This window comes from Hoplias malabaricus, chromosome X2 (genome assembly GCF_029633855.1).
Source record: "Hoplias malabaricus isolate fHopMal1 chromosome X2, fHopMal1.hap1, whole genome shotgun sequence".
NCBI lineage: Eukaryota > Metazoa > Chordata > Actinopteri > Characiformes > Erythrinidae > Hoplias > Hoplias malabaricus.
Window position 1 is genome coordinate 54,183,236 of NC_089819.1, and position 14,994 is coordinate 54,198,229.

Below are 14,994 nucleotides of genomic sequence, written 5' to 3' on the forward strand. Positions count from 1 at the left end.
TTCAGTGCAGCAGTGTGCGGTTTGGGACACGGCCAGAGAGTAACATTAACTTGTTGCTGCATGTTTAGTGTTTACTGAAAACGTGTTGACCGCCTTCCAAAACGGTTAACCGCAGTGGCGCACTTTCAAAATTAAAGTTTTTGGGAAAAAAAAAAATTTCTATCCATGGGAAAAAATAAAAAATAAAATAAAAAATAAAACATTTGGGGACAGATGCAGCTGTTACCAAATGTACACACACACACACACACATACACTACAGATACAGCTAATCAATTACAAAATTATTTAGTTTTTAATTATTTACCTTTGTTTCAACTGATGACTGATAAATGTTTGCACTAAATTTATGCCAATTCCTTTCACAGGAGCTGTACTTTTCTGTGTTCGTTAGTTTACTACATTTTAGCTGAGTTCCACACTGCAGGTTATTTTCGTGTGTCCCTCGCCGCAGACCGACCCGCATGATTTCTTTGAAATGCTGTATTTTAGAGAGGGAGAGGGAGAGGGAGGGGGCGGAGGGGAGTGAAAATGAAAGTGTGCAGCAGCTTCGAGATTATTTTCCTTTCCCGCTCTTTCTTTCAGCTTCTAATAGTGACGTGTCGGTCGCGAACGAACCGGTTCAAAGAGCCGGCTCTTGTAAGTGAACGATGAGAACCGGTTCCCGTCTAAGACCGAGCCATTTTTTTCTAAGGCTTGTCATTCAACCAATCAGAGAACAACAAGCAAGCTCCAACCCTCCAACCCTCCAAGCTGAGACACTTGGTTTTCCTGAATGCCAGTCTGCCTTCCAAAAAATAGTTGAAGAAAATGTTAAATCAGTTAAATGTTTGTTGACAGTTGTGGTTGTTTTAATCTCTACCGTTGAATGCTGCTGTTTTGCACTTTGCAGAGTATTTGTTTATTTTATTACCCACAAATGGATGATTATTTAAATTAATAAGCTATTTTGTAATACCTACCTTTTGGGTTCCATTGGCTATACTTCGGAGTTTACAAGTAATTTTTTATTAAGGTGTTTAAATAAAAATCCAGTTATTTATACAATTGAATGTGTGAGTGCAATCAATGAGTTATTACAAGACAGCCATAAAAACATTGGCCATTGCAACACTATTTATTATTTTTAATATTGAACAATAATATTCTGTCCATATACTCATGTAAAATGTAGGTAATATTGTTCTGTACCAGTGGAAATAAGTGGTAAAACAAAGAGCCATTTAGGAGCCGAAAGCTCTTTATGAAGAGCCAAGCCAAGAGGTTTAAGAAAGTCTGGTTCAACTCAGAACAGAATGAAAATGTAATGCTCCCACGGATCTTTACACCAAAGGATCGCTGATTCGCTAATTTCGCTGTCAATCAAAAAGGGATTCAGCCTCAGACAGATCATCCAATCATCATGCAGAAGCTGAGCGTCCGGGCCAGCCGAGGCCAGCCCACTGCCCCATAGACCCCCAGAGACGCTGAGCGTCCGATGGGCGGGACAAATCCCAGCATTTATCCAATGACCCGTCTCGTTTCACTGCACTTCGCTGCTTCGCTATTGAACTCTGTGGACGCTCAGCGTCCTCACTGTTTAAAGCACTGTGAAGCTGCGGGAATGATTGAGAGGAAAGCTGCGTCTTTACCAGTGATAAGAAGCTGATTCTGAACAAAGGTTAATCGCGTTGTAGTGGATATTTATTCAATGACACGTACACACAACAGTATATATTTGATCACTTATTTTTTGACATTTTAGGGGAAGCTGAGCTTCCCTTGCAGTCTTAGAGCAATCGCCACTGGTGGTGGATCATTCTCAGCGATGTGTCTGTGTGTGTCGTGCTTGTAAGAGTGGATCAGACACACCACTTGCTGACCCCTCCCTTTCTCTTCCTCACAGCAGGTAAATAATGCTAATTAATATTTTTTCCTTCTGATGTTTAGTGCATGTCATGGCCTTGGGAAACATTTTTTATGGAACGACTAAAGCTTTTGTCCAAAACCCGTGAGGTGGAGTCTGTGAATAACTGTGATTCCATCTTCGCTTTTGTCCCCATCGTGTCTCATGCAGACATTGAAGCTGCTCTTCCGAAGATTCCTGGTAAATATGGGACATAATGTGTTATAAAATTGCTGAAATCTAAATTAGACAAATCTAAAACAGGTTTTCTCTTTCTTTCTCTGTCCCAGCGAACCGGGCCTGTTGTTCTAGTGGTGCTCCACCACACATTTGATCCATATTTCGTAGTCCCAGACAGCAGACTCAGTGTAAACAGGAGGGATGTATTCACTGTGGACTGTCTGCACCATGAAGACAGAGGCCTGCTGAGATGCTAGCGCAACGACGAGGCTCTGAGAGCTGTAACTCAGTATCTATCAGAAAGAAATACAAACATTGTGCCCATTGGACAGAGGGTAAGCAAAGGGTCAAAGTCCTGAGTCATTAAAATCCTGCATGTTTGTGTACGGCATAGTGTTGTGAGGAGTTCAGTCCTTAACTTGTGTTTGAATTTCATATAATGCAAGTTAGAGCTTTACCTTCACATCTGTAACATTACAAATGTCATTAACAAGACACACCATGATCAATAGTGTCTTAATTCCAGCCAATAATCAGCTCCTAATAATCTAAACCCTGCTCTGAAAACAAAACACAGTGCATCCAATAAGATCAAAGGCCTCATGCTTCTTTTATACAGTGATAGAAAACAACAGAAAAGGCTCCAGTTGCACAGATATTATTTAAATGACTTTAAGTCTCACAGAGACATGGTAAAGCTCTTCTGGGGCAGAATTAAAGGGGCCTCTCTCTATTTTGTCTCCAGCACTGGGCTCATCTGATTTTAAATTTCACTCCCTTTTCCCTTGCCTTTAATTTTAGGATCAGTGGAGGAGAGGCAATACACAACCCTTCGGCTTCAACTGGGAGATTGTGAGTATTCCTACCATATGTTCGCTGTCAGATCAAAACCTCTTATCTCCATTTTGGTTTGTTTTATTTTTTGAACATAATCTGAAAACACACATAGTCCTTTTCATTGCATGAAATTTTTAAATAAACTGAGAAATAGACATTGGCCAAAATATACTAGCAATAAAATACTGCATTGTCTTACATTAAGTAGCATATTTATGAACATAATATTATTAAATATATTTCTGCAGCTCACATGAGATTTGCACATTTGTACTCCCAGGCTGAAGTAGTTTATGCTCCATAGAGTGGGTCTCATTGAGTGGGCGTTACAATATAGGAAGTACAAAAAAGACAAACAAAAAACAAACAAACCATCAAACAATAACACAAGCTCATAGAGACCACAAAACCACACAGTTAGCAATGATGAGTAAAAGCAGCCAAACCAGAAGCAGCACTGATACTCAGAAATAAAACTGGCCTCACAAGTGCAGTCACGGTCTATACCAGCATTATTAGCAGTCACTCGATGGAAACGAGAGATTAGTGAAAACAAAAGCAGGTGGCTGCAGAGGCAGCAGCACTGAAACACAATTTCACAGTCACAGTTGAGGGAAGGAAGAGGAAGAGGAAGCAGACGTACACACAAGACGTACCCACCCCTCCCTTTCTCTTCCTCTACATCTGTCTCTACGCATCATCCCACCCTCCCCCTTTTTCTTCCTCTACATCTGTCTCTATGCATCATCCCACCCCTCCCCTTTTTCTTCCTCTACATCTGTCTCTATGCATCATCCCACCCCTCCCTTTATCACCCCACACGTCCCCTTCTACATCTGTCTCTACGCATCATCCCACCCCTCCCTTTATCATCCCTCCCCTCCCCTTTTTCTTCCTCCACTTCTGTCTCTACACATCATCCCACCCCTCCCTTTCTCTTCCTCTACATCTGTCTCTATGCATCATCCCACCCCTCCCTTCATCATCCCACCTCTTCCCCCGTTGCAGCCGCAGCTGCATGCCTCAGACCTTCTAGCTTGCACCCCTCTATAGGTGCTGCGGCGGGCCTGTCTCCTGTCCAGTGCTCTGACCACTCGACGCGGTCTACTCTTCGTAGGTCTACTCTACGCATCATCCCACCCCTCCCTTCATTTTCCCACTTCTTCCCCCATTGCAGCCGCACCTGTATGCCTCAGACCTTCTAGCCCACATCCCTCTATAGGTGCCCCAGTGACCTGCCTCCCATCCAGCATTCTGGGCACTCGATGCGTTCTTCTCACTGCATGGCTTCCTCATTGCTGATTCACTTTCTTTGCACCCTCTACCCCTGCTGCTGCTCTATGCCTCATACTTTCCAGCTCGCACCCCCTCTACAGGTTGCTGTTTCGGGCCTGCCTCCTGCCTGGCGTTCTTGGCATTCTATGCAGTCTGCTTGCTGCACAGTTTCCTCACCCTAGATTCGCTCCCATCCGATCGTCTCATTCTCCCAGCCTCTACATCAGCAGCTTGCATACTTCATGGACACTCATCCCAACCTCTTCAATTTGCGGCCGCGCCATACCCTGCCTCTAACATTACAATTCTCATTTTTCTATTTAGGTGCTGCTGCAGACCCTCATCCTGACTCCTCTGCTGATGTTCTTCACCCACCCTCCGGCTTCCAGTTTATACTCTCTTTTCAGATGCTGCTGTGGACTATCGTACTGGACCCTCCTCTGTGCTGCCTTGCTGCTCACACTCTACAGCTTCTAGCTCCTGCTCTGTTTTCAGGTACTTCGGTGGACCTTCATCCCCCACTTCTTGCTGCTGAACTACTCAGAGTCGCTGATTTCCAGCTCAACGTCTTCCCGGGTTCTGTTATGGGCCATGTCCTAATCCTCTCCTTTGCAGCTGTCCCACACCCCGCCTCTTCCTTTACAGGCCGATTCCCACCTCCAACTTCTCAGCTTGCACTCTCTCCTCAGAAACTGCTGTGGACGCTCATCCCTATGCCTTCCCCTCACAAACAAACAGCGTCCTGCGTCCACTGTACGGCTTGCACTCTCTCCTGCTGGATCTTACCTTCTGCTTCTGCTTGCAGCTAAGCTTCTCCTAGCGACTGCACCTCACACTGCCTCTTGTTGTACTGTTCGTACTAATTGTTCCAGCAGCTGCGGGCTTTCAACTTGACCTCTCCTCTTCGCCATCATGCCACTCTGAGCCCCTAAGTTCCAGCTTATGCTCTCTCCCCAGGTTACCTTGGACCAGCACTCAGGCACTTGACGCCACCTCTGGCACCTGTTTTTTCATCACCCTCTAGGCATCTTCATTATCTTGTAGTCAACTTTCTACCTTGCCTCCTTGCTTGAGCTCCTCAGCACCTTTTGGATTTTTCTCTTTCAGAGTTTTCTCCCGTGTGACAAACTGCCTTCTCTCTATCTCACCTTTCCTGCAGTGCTGACCTTTTTGGGCTTCTTAACTGGCCTCATCAGTCATCCCTCTAGATCACCATTCCGTTCTCAATTCCCTCTATGCCATTGGAAAGGCACCACCAGGGCCCACCTGCCAATGAAGCACATCTCGCTTTATTAACGCTGCCCCTCTGTAGTACTTGACTTCAAGGCTGCTACTAATCCACTTTCCACCTATTGTTGCCAGCCTCAGACCCCTCACTATTACCCAATCCCCATCAATTACACTGAAGTAGAAATTGGACTTAGCAACACTCTGTCCAGTGCATCCAGCCTGATGCACTATCATGGTGGCCCCAGATAAATGTTTTTATGTTTTTACTATTATTGTTACACCGTAGCTTAATGACATTTAGCTGGTGATACTTTAAAATTCTATTATTAGTTGATCAATTTGATTTCTGCCGACGCGATGATCTTATGACCAACTCTGACTCTATCACATTTCACAATCATCCCCCCTTTACCGCTGCAGCATTTGAATACTCGAATTACCAATCACGCTAGAATTTCCATTATCATAATCAATAAAGGACATTCAACTTACTATTTCTCTACCGTCTCACATGACACTCAGTCATGCACCAGTTTATTAAAGGTAGTTCATTCAAAAACTCACTAACCCCTTCATTCACCTACACACAATCAGGACACCATTCAAACCCTTGACCAGAGTACCTGAACCTATCCATTCTGCAGCACTTAATGACCAGAATTCCTGTAAATTTTTGGGGGTCTGGCTTCATACGCATTCATAAGCCGCCCTGAACTCTTCCCCAAAAAACTTCTGAGTTCACCTCCCCGTTTCAGCCTCTACGGGCATGGTCCGTACTAGCAAAACAAAAAACAAAAAGCACAATCTGAAAATAGACACGGGCAGATCACAGAAACTAGAACAAAACTGAACATGAACAGAAACAAAAGGGAACAGCCGTGAACCGGTGTAGACACAGCCATTAGCATTGTTAGCTGGAAAATGGCCTCCGTTGGTTGATATCAGCAGCAGTGTTAGCGGCCACTAGCTACGGGTGAATACATCCAGGTCCCCAGCTGTCAGTATAACATTTCATAACATGAAAAAGCAAATTATTCAATTTGTTTTATCCTGATAAGTTTTGTTTCAGCAGAATAGAAAAGGTTGTTTTTGCCTCTGTACAATTTTTTAACTATACATGTTCTTCCACAGATAAAGAAAGACCTAATTTTCTGGACATTGGCTGTGCTGTGTACGATTTTGATTTACCAGAATTTTCTCTCCACCTGGTTCCTTCTCTTGATTCATCTCACCTTGGTTGTTGTACTGAAGGAAATTGGCTTTGAAAATAGGACTTCCCAGGTAATTCTCACTGTAAATATCTTTTTGATGCTTTACTTCTTCATGATACAGGAAAACAAGGCCTACAGACCTTTAAAATAATATATATTTTTTTTCAGTAGAGCAGAAGAGGTTTTTTGCCTCTGTACAAATGTTTTAACTATCCCTCTCCTTCTGCAGACGCTGACAGGCCTAATTTTCTGGATGTTAACTGTGCTGAGTATGATCCTGATTTACCAGTACTTTCTCTCCACCTGCTTCCTTCTCTTGATTCAACTCACCTTAGTTATTGTTCTGAAGAAAACTGACTACGGAAGGTGGACTGCCCACGTTATAACCATTGTAAACATCTTTGTGATAATTTATTTCAGTTTCTACAACAACCAGGAAAATGAGAGCGACAGACCTAATTTTAATTAGACCTAATGTACATTAGACTTAATGTAAAAATAATTTACATTTAAAAATGAGAGCAGTGGCTGGTACTTCTTCTTCTGAAAATATTAGTGTATAGGCCATTGTTCATGAGGATACATGACCACAACAGATGATGGCGTAAACATCATAATCCCATATTCATCTTAAAAGGTGAAAATACTGTAAAAACAGATTAACATATTAAGTGAACACTAATAGTGTTGATTTAACACTGGTGAATTTACTGTGTTCAGGTCGGTGTTCATGAACAAACATGACACAAACCAACAAGATCACGATGTAATGTTACATTAACGGTTATAAATGTTTCTTCCAGTAATCACCCTGAAGTCTAACTGACACCTGTTGGAATGAGCCTTCAGTGATGTTACAGCATTATAATGTGAATTGACATGAAAAGTTTATCTAGGGTGACCAGATGTCCTCTTTTACCCGGACATGTCCTCTTTTTTAGATTTAAAAAGTATCCGGGCGGAATTTCACTAACGTCCGGGATTTTGTTTTTCTAGAGCTTACATAAAATTTCGAGAACTACAAACTAGTCCCGCCCTCCCCTACTCCGATTGGTTCGCTAGAGTGAGAAGGGGGCGTGGTGAAGTAGCCTAAAATCTTCTGATTGGACAGTCTGACTGTAGAGCTACCGTGATTGGTCGATAACCTTCTCTGTAAACATTTAATTGGTCAGTCTGCACGTCAGTAGTCCTTGTTCTCAGGCAAAGCTCATGTACCCACCCTCATCTGGAGCAGCTATGCCGAAACGGAAATGTAAGCTCTCGGATGAATTAAAAAGGAAATTCCCATGTTTTCCCATGTGTAGCAAATAAAGGTGTAAAGAACCTAAAAGCACCCATAGGTTCAGCTAAGAATACAACCCCCCCCTCCCCGCCCACCGAGACGTGTCCTCTTTTTCACCATCTCAGATCTAGTGACCCTAGTTTACGTAGACGTCCTGTAGTCTTATAAACAGTGACTTACAGTAAAGCGTTTCCTCTAACAGAAATGTGTAGTAAAACATATAACGTGTGATTATGTAAAAGCTATTACATAATTTAATACAGTATTATTTTACGTAAAGAAGTGTTTGTAGTCAGAGAAATGTAGCTTTAAAGAAGGGTCAGCAAGTGGTGATTTGTGTCTGTGCATAATTTGTGGTGTTAACACTAAAGAAACTCACATTTCTAATGTCTCTGCAGTGTCTCCTTATTGTCTCTTTATTTCTTCCGAGACACAACTTGAATCAAATGGAGAGATGTTGGCGACTTCTGCTGCTCTGATGTTTCTCCCGAGTGAAAGTGTCCAGGAATGTCTCGTGTGTGTCTCCTCTGGAGTTTGAGTGGATGTCTCAGTGACGTCTCACTTTGGGCTCAGTGCTAAGATAATAAACATCCTGTTTGTGATTTGGCCTCGGGTTTTACACAGTTGTTAAAAACTGTTGATGGGAGCCTCTTGAAGAAGTGAGACCCTATGACTGCCAGTGAGGGTCAGACTCGTCGCCTAAAATAAAAAGTACTAAGTGATAAAACTACTCAAGTACTGAGTAACTGCTTTGTTTAACAATCAGGACGTCACATAATACACCTGAATGTCCAAAAATATTAAACAGCACTGAACAAATTCGGAGCTGGGGAATATCTCTTAAACAAATAAATCAATAAATTAAATCTTTACAAAGCAGCCACAATTTACTTTAAAAAAAAAACAATGGGCTCAGTAGGTAGAGGCTACAAAGAATAATATTAAGAAGAAAAAGACGGTCTGTACATAAGTTTACACGACATATTTACTGAGTCAAAACCCACCCCACACCCAGAATATTAGCTATGAGCTGATTGCTGTGTAGATAAGACAGTAAAACACTGCATTTACAATGATGTGGAACAGCATTAACATTGACGTTCAGTAACATTGAGAGAAAGAGGCTGTGTCTCAAACAACACACTGTGGGCCTTTACACACTACACTACAGAGACACTGCTGAGGGTGGTGTATTATTATTTTTTCACACTATTCAGTGCAGCAGTGTGCGGTTTGGGACACGGCCAGAGACTAACGTTAACTTGCTGCTGCATGTTTAGTGTTTACTGAAAACGTGTTGACCGCCTTCCAAAACGGTTAACCGCAGTGGCGCACTTTCAAAATAAAAGTTTTTGGGAAAAAAATCTATCCGTGGTAAAATAAAAAAAACATTTTGGGGACAAATGCAGCTGTTACCAAAATTTCAAATTTACACACTCACACACACACACACACACACACACACACACACACACACACACACATATATATATATATATAGCTAATCAATTACAAAATTATTTAGTTTGCTTTGTTTCAACTGATGACTGATAAATTTTTGCACAATTTTTTATTTGCAAATTCCTTTCACAGGAGCTGTACTTTTCTGTGTTCGTTAGTTTACTACATTTTAGCTGAGTTCCACACTGCAGGTTATTTTCGTGTGTCCCTCGCCCCAGACCCACCCGCATGATTTCTTTGAAACGCTGTATTTCAGAGAGAGAGAGAGAGAGAGAGAGAGAGAGAGGGAGAGGGAGAGGGAGAGGGAGGGGGCGGAGTTAATGAAAGTGAAAGTGTGCGGCAGCTTCAAGATTACTATCCTCTCCCGCTCTCTTTCAGTTTCTAACTCTCTGAGGCGTTACCTCCAGCCGAACCACTCTGTTTTACTCACTGCGCGTTACATTTCTGTTTAAAATGGCTCATAAAGGTAAGGAGTTTTTAAAAAATAAATGCTAAGCTTGTGTATAACTGATAATGTCAGACATTAGACACAGACGCTGTTATTGAAGGCATTGAAATAATGTTAGCAAAGTAGTAGGTAACTGTTCTGTTGCTAAGCAGCTACTTCCGGTTTATCGTGGTTTAATAAAAGTCTTGATGCACTGATGTAAACACATTATGTGACTATAAGGTACCTGCTTTTATATCATCAATAACATCACTACCACCCCCATGCTTCTACACCCACTGCCCCTGTGCACTTGTGCTGACCGTGCAGGAGCACTTTGTTGTTCTACAATTACAGTTAACATAGTAAATCTGTTGCTCTGCATACTTGGTTGACCCTGTTCAACTTTTACATCAATGGAGAGACCCCCACAGAGCAGTTGTGATGTGGTGGTGGATCATTCTCAGCGATGTGTCTGTGTGTGTCGTGCTTGTACGAGTGGATCAGACACAGCAGTGCGACTGGAGTTTTTTTAAAACCTCACTGAGAATAGTCCACCAACCAAAATTATTCACTACTCAAAAAATACCTGCTCTGGGGTGGTCCTGTGGGGGTCCTGACAATGAAAGAAAAAGGGTGGAGCAACAGATAGACTACTGTCTGGAATTATAGAACTACAAAATGCATAAATACAGTCAGTGGACAACAGCCGTAGGAACGACAAAGAGGGAGCAATGCTATGGTGCTAAATAATGCTAATTAATATTTTTTCCTTCTGATGTTTAGTGTACGTCATGGCCTTGGGAAACACTTTGAATTCTCACAGGACTTTTATGGAACGACTAAAGCTTTTGTCCAAAATCCATGAGGTGGGGTCTGTGGATGACTGTCATTTCATCTTAGCTTTTGTCCCCATCGTGTCTCGCGCTGGAACAGACATTGAAGCTGCTCTTCAGAAGATTCCTGGTAAATACGGGACATAATGTGTTATAAAACTGCTGAAATCTAAATTAGACAAATCTAAAACAGGTTTTCTCTCTCTTTCTCTGTCCTAGCGAACTGCCCTGTTTTTCTAGTGGTGCTCCACCACACATTTGATCCATATTTCGTAGTCCCAGACAGCAAACTCAGTGTAAAGAGGAGCAATGTAGACACTGTGGACTGTCTGCACCATGAAGACCGAGGTCTGCTGAGATGCCAGCGCAACGACGAGGCTCTGAGAACTGTAACTCAGCGTCTATCAGAACGAAGTACAACCACTGTGGACATGGAATCGGTAAGTAAAGGCTCAAAGTGCTGAGTCATTCCAGTCCTGCAGGTTTGTGTACGGCATAGTGTTGTGAGGAGTTCAGTCCTTAGCTTGGGTTTGAATTTCATATAATGTAACTTAGAGCATTATATCTGTAACATCAGTAACAAGGCACACCATGATCATCTCTAACTGCTTATCCAGTTCAGGGTCGTGGTGGGTCCAGAGCCTACCCGGAATAATTGGGTGCAAGGCGGGAATACACCCTGGAGGGGGCGCCAGTCCTTCACAGGGCAACACACACACACTCACACATATGGACTCTTTTGAGTCGCCTACCAACCTACCAACGTGTGTTTTTGGAGCGTGGGAGGAAACCAGAGCACCCGGAGGAAACCCACGCAGACACAGGGAGAACACACCACACTCCTCACAGACAGTCACCCGGAGGAAACCCACGCAGACACAGGGAGAACACACCACACTCCTCAAGTTCAAGAAGTTTATTGTCATTTCAGCATTATACAGTGTTTACAGTACACAGTGAAACGAAATAAGCAGGTCCCTCCAGGACCAAGTTGCTAAAATGAAAAAAACGTTTTTTAAACAAATAAAAGCCCGCTTGGTTCCGGAATAGCCGCTGCACATGTGTTGACGCACGCGCCGCCAGCTCAAGTGTGTGAGCTGGCAGAGACAGTCACCGGGAGGAAACCCACGCAGACACAGAGAGAACACACCACACTCCTCACAGACAGTCACCCGGAGGAAACCCACACTGACACAGGGAGAACACACCACACTCCTCACAGACAGTCACCCGGAGGAAACCCACACTGACACAGGGAGAACACACCACACTCCTCACAGACAGTCACCCAGAGGAAACCCACGCAGACACAGGGAGAACACACCACACTCCTCACAGACAGTCACCCGGAGGAAACCCACACTGACACAGGGAGAACACACCACACTCCTCACAGACAGTCACCCGGAGGAAACCCACACTGACACAGGGAGAACACACCACACTCCTCACAGACAGTCACCCGGAGGAAACCTACGCAGACACAGAGAGAACACACTCCATGATCAACAGTGTCTTAAATCCAGCGAATAATCAGCTCCTATTAATCGAAACCCTGCTCTGAAAACAAAAGACAGTGCATCCAATAAGATCAAAGGCCTCATGCTCCTTTTATACAGTGATAGAAAACAGAACAGAAAAGGCTCCAGTTGCACAGATATTATTTAAATGACTCACAGAGACATGGTAAAGCTGTTCTTGGGCAGAATTAAAGGGGCCTCTCTCTGTTTTGTCTCCAGCACTGGGCTCATCTGATTTTAAATTTCACTCCCTTTTCCCTTGCCTTTAATTTTAGGATCAGTGGAGGAGAGGCAATACACAACCCTTCGGCTTCAACTGGGAGAATGTGAGTATTCCTACCATATGTTCGCTGTCAGATCAAAACCTCTTAACTCCATTTTGGTTTGTTTTATTTTTTGAACATAATCTGAAAACACACACAGCCCTTTTCATTGCATTGAAAGTTTTAAATAAACTGAGCCAAAAAATATAAAACTAAATAAAACTTGGCCAAAATATACTAGCAATAAAATACTGCATTGTTTTACATTAAGTAGCATATTTATGAACATAATATTATTAAATATATTTCAGCAGCTCACATGAGATTTGCACATTTGTACTCCCAGGCTGAAGTAGTTTATGCTCCATAGAGTGGGTCTCATTGAGTGGGCGTTACAATATAGGAAGTACAAAAAAGACAAACAAAAAACAAACAAACCATCAAACAATAACACAAGCTCATAGGGACCACAAAACCACACAGTTAGCAATGATGAGTAAAAGCAGCCAAACCAGAAGCAGCACTGATACTCAGAAATAAAACAAGCCTCACAAGTACAGTCACTGTTGTTATTAGCAGTCACTCGATGGAAACGGGAGATTAGTGAAAACAATAGGCTAGTGAAAAGGCTGCAGAGGCAGCAGCACTGAAACACAGTTTCACAGTCACAGTTGAGGGAAGGAAGAGGAAGAGGAAGCAGGCGTACACACAAGGAAGGGCTTTAATAAGACAAATAACAAAACTAAAAGCACAGTCTGAAAATAGACACGGGAAGATCACAGAAACTAGAACAAAACTGAACAGAAACAAAAACGGGAACAGCCGTGAACATTCAGACACAGCTACACAAAAGACCAGACAAAGGAGTACTGAATACACACACACAATCAGAGACAAGGAACACCTGGGAACACGGGGGCAGGATTACCAAAGAGACACAGGTGGGAATGATGAGAGGGCCGGGCTAAGGTGGAGAAAAGAGAGGAGACTAGCACATGGCAGACAAGGAAACTCAGAAGACACAAAGCAAAACATGACTGAAATAAGCTCCATAGCTATTAGATTAGATTAGATTAGATTCAACTTTATTGTCATTGTGCAGAATACAAGTACAAGGCCAATGAAATGTAGTTAGCATCTAACCAGAAGTGCAATAACATTATTTACATAAAGTGCAGTTGTGTATGACATGTATACATAGTATAAATACATTTTATACTATGTATATATATTAGCATCTTTAGCTATAAAATGGCCTCCGTTGGTTGATATCAGAGGCAGTGTTAGCAGCCACTAGCTACAGGTGAATACATACAGGTCCCTGGGTGTCAGTATCATTTCAGTGTCATTTCAGAACATGACGAACAAACAGCTGTATTTTCTTGTAAAACTGTTTTTTCTTTTCAGCAGAATAGAAACGTTTTTTACCTCTTTAAAAAAGTTTTTAACTATTTCTGTCCTTCTACAGATTCTCTGGATGTTGGCTCTGCTGAGTATGATAATGAATTACATGTATTTTCCCTTCGTTTGGTTCCTTCTCTTGATACTGCTCCTATTGGTTGTTGTTGTTCTGCTGAAAACTGGCTACGGAAAAGAGACTCCCCTGCTTATTTTCGCTGTAAACACCTTTGTGATAGTTGCTTATAAATTATTTACATGACCCAGGAAATGAGACCTACAGACCTATTAACATTTTAAAATGAGAGCAGTGGCTGGTACTTCATCTTCTTCTGAAAACTTTAAAAACACTTTAGTGTGTAGGCTATTCTTCATGAGGATACATGACCCCAACAGATGATGACATAAACATCATAATGACAAAAATCATAATCCTATGTAAACAGATGTAAATGCTAATCCCAGTAAGCAGTAATAAGCTTTTATAGATATTCTATGTTGATGCCAGTGTCATGAAAGGCTTATGTAGAGCATCCAAACGAACAATGACCAACAATAAAGTTTTCCGTCTAACCTAAAAGTGTTGTAAAGAATATAACGCATGCTGATACATTACATATATATGATATAAACATCTGTAATCAGCCTTTGTGATGAAGACCATTGTAAATGTGGAGGAATCTGTTGTTGAATCTGCGTTCGAGCTCAGTGTTGTATACGCAGCATTACATCAATGTCTTCTGTAACAATTAAAAGCATTTGCAGAAATAAAATGAAGCTGTGATTCATTACTGTGGCTATATTCACTGAAGCTGAATATTAGAATAAATCAGCCTTATTTACCATTAAGTGTAAGATAATGTTAAACAATTTTATGAAATTTTATAAAGTCTAAATGCATTTATAGGTGTCCAGATTTGTTTTTAAAGTCTGTGTCAGCGCCCTGTTCAGGGGATCTGCCATTTTTAGTAGTGTCTGAAAAAACATTTTTCAACAATTTTCAATGCACTCAAACATTCCCACAATGCACTGCAAAAAAGTAGTGTACATCCCATGTACACTATTGGAGAATGGATACCCACAATCCACAGAGATTTGGGATAAAAACCTGCATAAGATAGTGTCTGAAATCGTCGTGAGTCCAATAAAAATAAATGTAAAAGCTGCTAGAGATTTTACACGCTGCGGT

General features: G+C 42.1%; 1 protein-coding gene across 1 annotated transcript; it reads left to right on the top strand.

Moving 5' to 3' along the window:
• The first annotated feature begins 9,694 nt into the window (after window positions 1-9,694).
• Window positions 9,695-14,577, top strand: LOC136677299 (uncharacterized). Its single transcript, XM_066654803.1, has 5 exons — window positions 9,695-9,827; window positions 10,575-10,754; window positions 10,844-11,064; window positions 12,420-12,470; window positions 13,876-14,577. The coding sequence occupies exons 1-5, from the start codon at window positions 9,815-9,817 to the stop codon at window positions 14,065-14,067; spliced, it is 657 nt and encodes a 218-aa protein (XP_066510900.1). The 5' UTR covers window positions 9,695-9,814; the 3' UTR covers window positions 14,068-14,577.
• The last annotated feature ends 417 nt before the right edge of the window (window positions 14,578-14,994 follow it).

What these genes read in the sequence shown, in the direction of transcription:
- LOC136677299 (XM_066654803.1), top strand. An exon ending in TGCTCTTCAGAAGATTCCTG is followed by an intron (nt 10,755 to 10,843) that starts GTAAATACGGGA and finishes TCTCTGTCCTAG; the next exon opens with CGAACTGCCCTGTTTTTCTA. An exon ending in CCACTGTGGACATGGAATCG is followed by an intron (nt 11,065 to 12,419) that starts GTAAGTAAAGGC and finishes CTTTAATTTTAG; the next exon opens with GATCAGTGGAGGAGAGGCAA.